Below are 11,265 nucleotides of genomic sequence, written 5' to 3'. Positions count from 1 at the left end.
CCACAGATTGAGCTCCATCCATTTCATTCCCTTTCACCACATTGGTGGAAGATCCTTCTTTTTCATTCTTTTTTACTTTATTAACAAAGGCTTTCATATTAGCAGTAGTCAAGATAGGGGCTTTCTCACCTGAAAAATAATAACACAAACACAAAATTCAATACAACATCAACCACTCCACAACCACAACATAAAACACACAAAACTAAATTACCTAAGTACTCTTCAATCACTTCCCTATCTCCTTCAAGCTCCAACAAACTAGAGATAGACAACAATTCGGATGATGACAGAACCGAAACCAAAAAATCCAACACACAATCCTCACTCTTCGTTCTATTTTCACAATCCAGAATCTACTTCGGTTCCGGAGACCAAAACCCAGGGAATTTTTCATTCATTAATGAATCCAGGAAGAAGGGATAAAATTCCTCACCAATTTGCACCTTCACAAACATCACCTTAAAATTCTTAAACGATGAATTATACAAACTAAAGATACTACGACCCGGATAACTACTCAGATTTATCCAAGACTCCTTTTATACACCCTTCGCCTGAAAGAGAGAGAAAAATAGCCCTAGAGATGGATAACATTCCAAATATTTCATTAAACACTCAAAAGTTCGCATAAAATTCCAGGAATTAGGATGCAACTGTGTCAGAGCACAGTTCAATTGTGACAAAACCCCACATTCAAATTCTAAAAATGGAAGCCTTATACCCAACTCTGTTAACATGCAGGTGTACAAGTAAAAGTAGGACTAATCATACCTCTTCTCACATATCCTATCACTTTCCCGTAAGAATTTAACCTCTAACTGCTGCCCACTTTTCACCCAGTTAACATCGTTTAATTGCAACACTAAACCGACAGTACTAAAAATTGAAACTCTACTCCTTACATCAACATCAACCCAACCATAAAGGTCTCCCTTGTCAATGATAGCTACCTTCTTCTTCCCCATGACTCGACAAAACCCAAACAAGACAAGCAACCAAACGGATAACTACAAAACAAACAAGTAAACACTAACCTTTTTTACTCATGATCTTCTCCTCACACGAAAACGTTACAGCTTCACAAGGAAAAAACAATTTACAAGATACTTGTCTTATTGGGAAGTTACTAAACCCAAAAACATACTCTCTCTTTCTTTCCACTAACCCAAACGTTTTATACCCCAACCAGATAAAGTACAATCCCAATTTTTACCCATATCATCGGCCCAACTCTTCCTACAAAAAAAAATACGTTGAACTTGGGAGCTACGAGCATGCTCTATCTGACATATACCAACCGAGGATATAACATCTCAAAAGCTCAGCATGTTTATATTCTACAGGCCAAGCTTGGGGGTTGTGAACCATGCCAATAACCTTGGTATAAAAACCATCAATAGAGCATATCTCGAACAGACTCAACACGTGCACAAAGTTCTAGAAGTCGACATTAAGGGGAGTTACAAACCCAATAATCACAACACAAGCTAATATTTGAAAATTAAAATACACTGACCACAAGTAAACACTAACCTTTTTTACTCATGATCTTCTCCTCACACGAAAACGTTACAGCTTCACAAGGAAAAAACAGTTTACAAGATACTTGTCTTAATGGGAAGTTACTAAACCCAAAAACACGCTCTCTCTTTCTTTCCACTAACCCAAACGTTTTATACCCCAACTAGATAAAGTACAATCCCAATTTTTACCCATATCATCGGCCCAACTCTTCCTACAAAAAAAAATACGTTGAACTTGGGAGCTACGAGCATGCTCTATCTGACATATACCAACCGAGGATATAACATCTCAAAAGCTCAGCATGTTTATATTCTATAGGCCAAGCTTAGGGGCTGTGAACCATGCCAATAACCTCGGTATGAAAACCATCAACAGAGCATATCTCGAACAGAGCCAACACGTGCACAAAGTTCTAGAAGTCGACATTAAGGGGAGTTACAAACCCAATAATCACAACACAAGCTAACATTTGAAAATTAAAATACACTGACCACCACTGTCCTAAAAAATAGACACCACAGAGTCCAGAACGATTACAAAACAACAAGCTTCGTTACCTATAAAGGGAGAAGAGACCAGATGAACAAGACAAATTGAAAAACCAAGAGACTAAGCACTCAGAGTAAAAAAGCTACCACTGATCAACATATTAATCATGCTGAATTTTTTTTTTTTTTTTCTGGTCAAGTACCCCTTACACACACATCCCTTCCCTTTCTCAATGGGTTCCATATATCAACTTCCTAGACCTAGCTAGGATTTCAAAACGGTGCACCTCCTAGCAAGGCAAACATAGTTGCCAGTAAACCAAGCCTTGCGATGCCGTGCTGAATTTTCAAATCATTTGACATTGACCCTTTTTTATGCTTATGGTCTTCACATCGACCCATTTTATTTTTGTCATGCATTGATCCATTTATTAGTTGAGCATTGAGCGATGCCGATTAGTACTTTCTTATCGTACCATTCCGCTTATGGTATGACCACTTTTTATTTACTCTTTTTTGTTATAATGGGCCTGATTTAAGAAGACTAAAAGAAAAGGAAACAAAAATTAAATCCATTGAAGTCCCAAATTCCGTCCAAAAAAAAGTCCCAAATAAATCCATATGGGGACGACTCATATCCCCAGACCCGCAGCTGGGACTCGGAACAAATGGAGGATTTATAGGTCTCTCTCCTCAAGCTGCATTCGAATTCGAATCCAAAAAGTGGGAAAAAGGACCCTCTTCTAGAGTGTGTGTGTGTGTGTGTAAGGGAAGAAAAAGGTGCCTAGACCAAAATAAAAACTAACAAAACATATTCAGAGTGCTCGGCTTTATAAGTTGTTCTGTTTGTCCCAAACCAAGACAAAAAAAAATATTAGGAGTGTATCACATGAGAACAAAAAATTATAATAAAGTGAGAAAACAAAACCTAGAGAGATGCATATAAATAGTCAAAATTGGAAAATAAAACTATATGACATTTTTAAGTGATTATATACTTTTTTAATAACTTTTAATCCTAACCATTTCTGTAAAGTAGTTGCCATCTGAATTAAGATGAACCCAGCTCAATCTACCCAACAATTTTGGCCTGGAATGAAAATTTGTAACAACTGTTCCCAACTTTGGAGTAGGAAACACGTAGGACCACATCAATGATCAAATCTAACTCATTATTAAAATGTTGAGAAACAAATGAAGGAGATTGATTGAACTTTAATTTAACTAAACCAGCAATGAGAAACAAAACTCACTCACATCATAACAAATATTGCTAAATTTATTGAGGCAAACGTGCAATAGGAAAACATTCAGTTAGGTTTACTTAATCTTCAGCTATGGTCTACACATCTTGAGCCTCGCATGGGCCTTGAAGAATCTTGACCTATAAAAACTACTACTTAACAATGAAATTGTATCAGACCAAAAAGAAAACTATTGAAATTGATAATACGAGACACAAAAAAAGCAGTCAGAACTTGTGTTATTTTTTGGTGACTCAGAACTTATGTTATTTAACATTCATTAATTGTCGCGACAATTAATAAATTAATAAATGTTAAATAAGGCAAATTCTAACTTATTTTTGGCTAGTTTTCTTTCGTTACCAAACATTTTCATTGCCCATACCTTTCCTTTTTTTGATAGTATAATTCTATAAAGTTACTAAATTGTCTTCAGCAAATTATCCCTTTCTTCAACTAGAAAATTGTAAAGCTCGTCATTTAAAACAATTATTATCGGTGGGTGAACATGATAAGGAGTAATAATATTGTAGAAAGAAACTCGATATCATACTACCATAAAATTTTCAAATGCCAATTATTGTTGGACTAAAAATTAGACCATAAAAGACATATTAACATAATGGGAAAAGTATAGAAATACAAGATTGAAGAAAAGAAGAGTAAGGAAAAGAGTAATATCTGTGGAAAGTGGAAACCACTTGTGCCATGTTGCATTGAATTGAGTTTTGGATTACGTGTCATTAATTACTAACATAAATTATAGGCATTAAAAGAATTGCCAGTCCCAATCAATTACACCTGGAACAACAGACATCAAAAGATGCTAATACAAATAGAAAAGAATACAAGTCAAAAATTACTTCAAGATTAATAATAATACAAACAAGACTTACAAAAAAAAGAAACAAAAAACTACGAACTCAAGCCAGAAACCTCAGCACTAACAAGCCAATAAAGCCAGAATTGTGATTCCACTAGAAAATGGGGATCAAGGCGCATACAAACACCAGCCAAGTGAACAACAGCTTCACTGTATTCTTACCGATTGATGCACCGGCACTAATATCTTGAGGCCTGAAAAAGAAAAAATATGGCATAATTTAACCATTTGCACTGGAAAAGAAAAATGTCTGTTGAAAGAGAAGGATTGGGGAACATACTTCTGCAGTTTCCCAAGGGCGCCGCAGAAAAGGGCATTGTCTGGCATGGGAAGCTCAGTCTTGTTGTTAGCCTCTGGATTGACAACTCTGATGTATGTTTCTTGACCGAGATACCAGTTGTCGAGGTTTTCTGTTCTGAGATTCCAAACTCCGACATTGTCGAGCGAGACTAAAATTGCTGTCCATGCTCCGGGATAAACCTACACCAGAAGACAAGGGAAGACTTTGGGTACATGAAAGACATTGTAGAAGTTCAACGGTACATTTGAAATACAAACTTTGTAACTGTTACCGAAGAAGCAGCATAAAATATTTAAAAATTAGCAGACAAAAATTATCCAGTTATTTTCCCCTTTGCTACCTGCTATCATAATTCCGTGTTCACCTTAATCCAGCCTATTAAGTAGCCCTTTCCATGATGCCCACAACCAAGGCTCTGATGCCAATGTTAAGTATCTAAGGAAAGTGAAAAACCATACCTTAAAAGCTAGCTGTTTACAGAGAACCACTCTCCTTAAATATAACATCAAGCATCCTATACTACCCGATGTAGGACTTTGGTAACCCCATAATACCCATGTCCCCTAGTAGTATGCTTGCCAATTGAGGTTTTCGAGGGTAAAAGATGAAAAAGAAGAGCTTGAAGGATAAAACGGGTTGAGTTGTCACAACAAGTTCCAACTCCAAAAATGCCTTGTTACAAAGACTTGAGCAGAAACACAGATGCGAACAGGAAAAACTAACGTACAAGTAGAGAAATGTTATAGGATCAAAACAGAAGTTCTAATGATGATCTGACTGCTTTTTTATTATTCTTTTGATGACAGATTCATAAACAAGAACATATAAATGTTTTCGAGAACAGCATAGCATTAAATATCAGTATACCTGTGCTGTGGTGCGAGCTATTCCATCCCATTTGTTATATGTGCCCCTGCTATTATTAGTCCACTCACCATAATCCATCCTGCAGACAAAGAAACGAGTTTTAAGTGATATTGTAACATGTAAGCTCCGAAAATGGAATGGCACACAAATGAGAAGGGAATATATCCCTACCCGACAACAAAAAAGGCATAACCATCCAAGTGATAGGAATGCATCTTGGTGTCGTTGTTTTGCAGTATAATCTCCATAAATCCCCTGTAAGTTCCATTAATCACCGATGTCTTGGCCTGAGGTGGTCCAGTTATAGGATTGGTGGGGAAATCAAGCTTGTATACTCCTTTTAATTTGTACTTGTCAGCAAGCCTGATTGGAGTGGAAGGATTGACAAAAGAGATGCCACTGAGTGTTGCTCGATTCTTCCCGTTGATTTTCTCTCTTGGCTTGTTTCTTAGTACATAAATTTCGGTCACATTGATGGAACCATATCGGAAAGACCCTTGTGGGTTGGGACGAGCACCACTTGCTGATACATTCCATCTGCATAATTAACCACATAATCACAAGAGTCAGTAGTCAAGTTTTTCCTTCTCAACACTCAAATTTAAAAATCTAATCTACATAAATTCTAGTGGTGCCATGACTTAATTAAATGTTGTAGTTTAATATTTGCAACACATTTAATATCTCCATCAACCGGGACACTGATGTTCTACAATAAATTTAATTATAGCTGAATGACACTTTTTTGGGTTTAGCTTTAAAAATTATTTATTATATCCAAAAGTTTCTTCCTAAAATTTACTCAACAACCCAACACAATATAGGAAAATCTTGAGGTAACAAATATCTCTGTCACTTAATTTGAAAGTGTTCCTGAAACTTAAGAATGACGAATGAAAAGAAGATAATCAACCATGTTCATGGAATAATGGAACAATGATGTTATAGAACTGCAGCATAAAGAGACCTGATGGATCTTGCTTGGTTCATTGAGAAAGTCTTGTCAAATTCATCATCTGGAGGTGGTGGAAGAGGACCATGCGCCTTACCCTTGGAATTTGTATAGCGTAAGATACCAACTCCGGTTACTCTTTGCCAGCGTGATTCGTTCACAAACCTGGCGCTTGCAACGATATAGTAATCTGAACTTGCGTTCTGATCCATGGTTACCAGAAAAGAATACGACTGTCCAACATGAATATCTAAGCTAGTGTAATTCTGTTGCACTGTATACGATCCCTCACTCTCTGCTAGAAGTAAATTATGGCTCTGGATCCTGAAATTCAGACTTGTTGACACTCCAACATTATGTACACGAAGTCGGTAAGTTTTCCCTGTTAAACATTATCAGAAAAACTTTCAGAATACATAGCGGGGATATGATTGTCAAGGTCTAAACACCAAGCCTCAGCTATACAAACCCACAATATTGATTCATGAGCAATGACGATATTCAAATTCAAGTATCGTAACAACATTATGGGAACAACAAAATTCTTTTCTGCATATATTCTAACATTTTTACATGCATTATTCAACAGATATAAGTAAAGTGTATGAGTACATGAAACCCTGTTGGCTTCTATACTATTATTTGTTTTAAAATTATTATTCTCAACATTCATATGTTGTCAGGTCCCATGTACCCAAACCAAATTCTTTGTGGGTAAAAGAACCAACATATATTCTAGACATTGCTTCTTTGTTTTCATGACTAAAGTCTAAAGAAGTCCAAGATTCTCATGTTGGAAGTATACATGACCATACCATGTGCACATCTCCACCATTCATTAAGCTACCTTAAGATGATGAAAAGTAGACATATATAAAGGGTAATAGAGACAATAGTAGAGATGTGCACAATGGCAAAGAAAAGGTTAAAGAAGCAATGGAAGAGATATGCACATGACAAGGTCATGTGCAACTTAAGACGATTCTTTTCCCCAACATTACATGAACTATACAAGGAGACATTCAAGTCTCTAACTTTGACCCAAATGGTATGAAATGATATCAGACCTAACAAAACCACCAATTAGTTAAAATAGATAATAAACAAAAGAACTCAGAGTTCATATTAAATTTCTTCCACTTACCAGGATGGACATCAAACTGCTCAAAATCAATGCCGTCGGGAACAAGTGTATCATTATATCTATAAGGACCCTTTCCATTTATGAGAACACCATCAGGCATCCCAAGATCTTTTCCAGCATCAAGGTCCTTCCTCAAATCCTGCATTCCAAGTATTAATTATCGCTTAGCATGACCAAGATATTTACTTAATCACTTTCTTCCATTTAATTCAACCAACAAAAACTAACCGTGTGATTGCGAGTGTACCAATCGCCAATCATAATGACAATGTCCCCATGTGGGGTGTCAAAAGGAATTGGAATAATGGGTCGGTTGTTTATAATGAATCCACCAAATCCACCAGCTGCTCTCTGCATATTAAGTGAAGGGAAGTAGAAGAAGCTTCCAATCTGATCCTTAACCTGAAACTGGTAAGTCCAGTTCCACTTTGGAGGAATTGGACAGTTTGTGCCAAGAACACCATCTTGCCAAGAACTTCTTCTTTGTTGAACCCCAGACCTGTCTCAACAACCCATAAACAAATATCCATAAATTCATCTCAAAGCTTCTTTAATTAAGAAAACAAATAAAAAAGATCTTAACTTCAAAAAAAAAAAGGCAGACAAAAGAAAAAAGAGCACCCTTTACCAGTGAAGGAGGAGGTTCTCATCAAGCTTGTTCCGGACATTGACAACAACGTTGTTGTTTGTGGTCACATTGATGGTTGGACCTGGAAACTTGCCGTTTATAGCAATGACCTGAAAATAAAAAAAAATACAATGCAGATATATATTATATGAAGAAAGTTTTGTTACTAAAACTGAAAACTAAGTAGCACCTTTCTAATCACTCTACAAAACACTACAATATAACTAAGTGAAAACTCAAAACTACTCATCGTGGCATTTCCACAAAAACCACATAGGCATTTCAAATTTTCAAGCTTCACATTGCTATTTGTGTGTGACCCATAGTAGATCTGTAAGTAAAAAGCTTGAAACTTTAGGGAATTGAAAATAGAAAAGAAGAAAGCAACCTGTTGAGGAACTCCAAGAGGAGAAGCAGTGAGGTAAGTGACCTCAAAGTTGTAGAAAGCAAATGGATCCTCAGCGTTAGTGAAGTTGAGAAGCAGAGAAACGTTGGTTAGGAAGAAGAAGAAGAAGAAGAGCACAAGAGCTCTAAACAAAGCCATTGGCGTGAGATTCAGAGCACAGTTTTAAGTTTTGTTGAGTAGACCCTTTATTTTCTTTTATCTGAAATTACATTATCAAATATCAATTTCTATCAGAAAAATAGAACTCCGTGGCAGATAGNGGGGTGTGAAAGGAGTTTGTAGTGTAGAGTGGAAATGGATGATGGGTGGAATCAAAGGCTTTCAAGGGGTGACAGCAAGTAGCCAGTTCATACCTTGCATATTCTGTCTTCTCTATTTGACCCTTGTTCCTCATAAATATAGCTTTATCACCCTTTTTTAATGCCAACTTTTTACTCTTTTTGTATACCCTTCAGTTTTAATTGCTTATTTTAGTCAGAATTTAATTTTAAATGGACGTGATATTAGTATATTGTACAAATGTGTAATACTAATATATGAACTTGAGGTATTTTTATGTGAAGAGAAGAAAAAAGTTTTTCATTTGTCCTTTCTTACAAAATATTACCTTTTATGTTAAAATTTGAAATTTATTAAAAGCTCCTCACAGTTCCCATTGAGAAAGATTGTTTGCCTCACTAAATAAGGGTTTTTCATCCTACTAAATTCCGTGTTTTCATATATGCACAAATGACACGGTTAAACTTATTTCATGACATATATAGTTATATACCATGACTCTTCCTTATTCAAATAAATGAATAAATTATGTCACTCTCCAATTAATAATGCAACTCACCTTTATTATTTATTATTCTCAAATTAACTTCAACTTTTATGAAATTTTTCTCATCACCAAGAAAAATAAAATAATGAGAATCAAATATAATTTAGAAAATTACATTAATTCAAGAGTGGCATTATTATTGATCTCCTTTAGATAAAATATATTTTAAAATCTAAGTAGCAGAAAGGAAATTTTGGACATTTTTTTTCCAAATGTGATTAGTATTTAGAGAATCATGTGTATATTTTCTTTTTAAGAGACTAAATTCTTATATTATTTAGAGATTAAATTAATTAGTCCTTAACTTTTGTGCATTTCTAGTGTGCAAACTTTTACGCAAATATTTAATAAAAAAATATTTAATGACTTAAAAGTCATATAGACTAATATATATTATTGAATAATGGTATTAAAAATTAAATTTAATTTTAATGTAGTGTTAATGTGAGAAAATTTTTCATATAAATTTATTTTTGCATTGTCAAGTCAACAAAATAATTATTTTTACAACTATGTTTATAATTTAATAATAGCATAAGTATGAGCTTTGATTTAGATTATTGAACTTTATATTATTTTGAGCGCATTTGATTATAATTGGATTTTGTAATATGATTTTGAGTGTGTTTTGTTATAATCTAATTATAATATGATTTTGAACTTTTATTAAATTCTTAAGTTTGATTATTATTTTGAGCATGTTTGATTATAATCAATTTTTATAATATGATTTAGAGCGTGTTTAATTATACTCTAATTATACCATTAGTCTAAATTTTAAATTGGATTATTGAATTTAATTATTATCTTGAGAGTATTTGATTATTACAAATTTTATTTGTAATATGATTTGGGATGTGTTTAATTATAATCTGATATGTATTTTTAATGTTTACAAGATGCGTTTTGAATTTCTATTACCTGAATCAACTTTGTTTTTAATCCTCTGTTAATTAACTTACTAAATTGAAAATGCATAAAGGTGTTTCAAGTGTAGTTGCTTAATAAAGTTAAAATATGTTAGGTTTTAAAACATTATACTTTAAGGAAGATATCATATTTTTATTTTTTTATTTTCACAATTTGAATTTAAAATAAGTATATTCAATTAGAATAACATTAAATAATATCCTAACATAATCTATCAACTTATAACTCGATCACAATTAATATCAAGGAATGAATATTAACTCACTCATTCTCAGACTTGTCTAAAGAACAAAAATGCATATTAACACTGATTTGACGGTAATTAATCCCAACAAAGGAGGCAAAAGACATATCATTCTTATAATCAATATTAAAAATCTAATTATAAACAACAGTGCTCATATTTATAATCAAACTTAAAAATTCAATCAAAATCAAACATATTCTTATTTTATTTCAAATTCCAAACTTAATAAAACTAAAAAACTCACAGCATTGACTAGTTCATTCTTTTATGGTAAATTTCTATCTCAACCCTAACCAACATTGACGTGTATTTGTTACCAGGGATATTATACATAAAAATTTCTAGCTTAACCTCAGTTGATTACACAATAAATAGACTCACAAATATAGACTACAATAATATGAAAAACTGTGTTACAGAACACTATCACATTTTCATAGAACAATTCAACGAGACAGATCATAAAGGGTGGGAAGAAAAAAAAAAATTGCTTCAAAGATTATTTATTCACAAAAAAAAAAATTCAATAACTAATCAGTATAATATACTTGCAGGTCTATCCTACATTCAATTCCTAACATATGAATCATCCAAAATAAACATAAAGAATCAATTAATACACACCCTAATACACCAAAAACCAGAAAATGAAGCAACTTTACATGGCAAACTAAATGCATGTAGGAGTGAGACAAAACCTATCCTACATAACATATGAATCATCCAAAATAAACATAAAGAATCAATTAATACACACCCTAATACACCAAAAACCAGAAAATGAAGCAAATGAAGCAACCAAACTAAATGCATGTAGGAGTG

General features: G+C 33.8%; 1 protein-coding gene and 1 long non-coding RNA gene across 2 annotated transcripts in view; one reads left to right on the top strand and one right to left on the bottom strand.

Moving 5' to 3' along the window:
* The window catches only part of LOC107630019, a 17,416-nt gene extending 8,414 nt beyond the window's left edge, over nt 1-9,002 (top strand). Inside the window, exons 2-3 of the long non-coding RNA XR_001618118.2 lie at nt 5,409-5,414; nt 8,700-9,002. This is a non-coding gene — a long non-coding RNA (uncharacterized LOC107630019). The remainder of the gene's footprint in view (nt 1-5,408; nt 5,415-8,699) is intronic.
* LOC107630010 (monocopper oxidase-like protein SKU5) lies at nt 3,932-8,696 on the bottom strand. The gene is made up of 9 exons (XM_016333006.2): nt 8,423-8,696; nt 8,035-8,144; nt 7,635-7,905; nt 7,407-7,545; nt 6,278-6,644; nt 5,482-5,847; nt 5,311-5,389; nt 4,423-4,622; nt 3,932-4,336 (listed from the first exon to the last, which is right to left on the bottom strand). Exons 1-9 carry the CDS (start codon nt 8,576-8,578, stop codon nt 4,237-4,239), a joined length of 1,788 nt encoding a protein of 595 aa, XP_016188492.1. The 5' UTR covers nt 8,579-8,696; the 3' UTR covers nt 3,932-4,236.

Source organism: Arachis ipaensis, chromosome B01 (genome assembly GCF_000816755.2).
Source record: "Arachis ipaensis cultivar K30076 chromosome B01, Araip1.1, whole genome shotgun sequence".
Taxonomy (NCBI): domain Eukaryota; kingdom Viridiplantae; phylum Streptophyta; class Magnoliopsida; order Fabales; family Fabaceae; genus Arachis; species Arachis ipaensis.
The sequence above is the reverse complement of the archived record's forward strand: the minus strand, read 5'-3'. Positions and strand labels throughout refer to the sequence as shown.

What these genes read in the sequence shown, in the direction of transcription:
- LOC107630010 (XM_016333006.2), bottom strand. Translation starts at nt 8,578, where the DNA reads ATGGCTTTGTTTAGAGCTCTTGTGCTCTTCTTCTTCTTCTTCTTCCTA. An exon ending in CTCTTGGAGTTCCTCAACAG is followed by an intron (nt 8,145 to 8,422) that starts GTTGCTTTCTTC and finishes TTTTATTTTCAG; the next exon opens with GTCATTGCTATAAACGGCAA. An exon ending in GCAGTTTGATGTCCATCCTG is followed by an intron (nt 6,645 to 7,406) that starts GTAAGTGGAAGA and finishes AATGTTTAACAG; the next exon opens with GGAAAACTTACCGACTTCGT.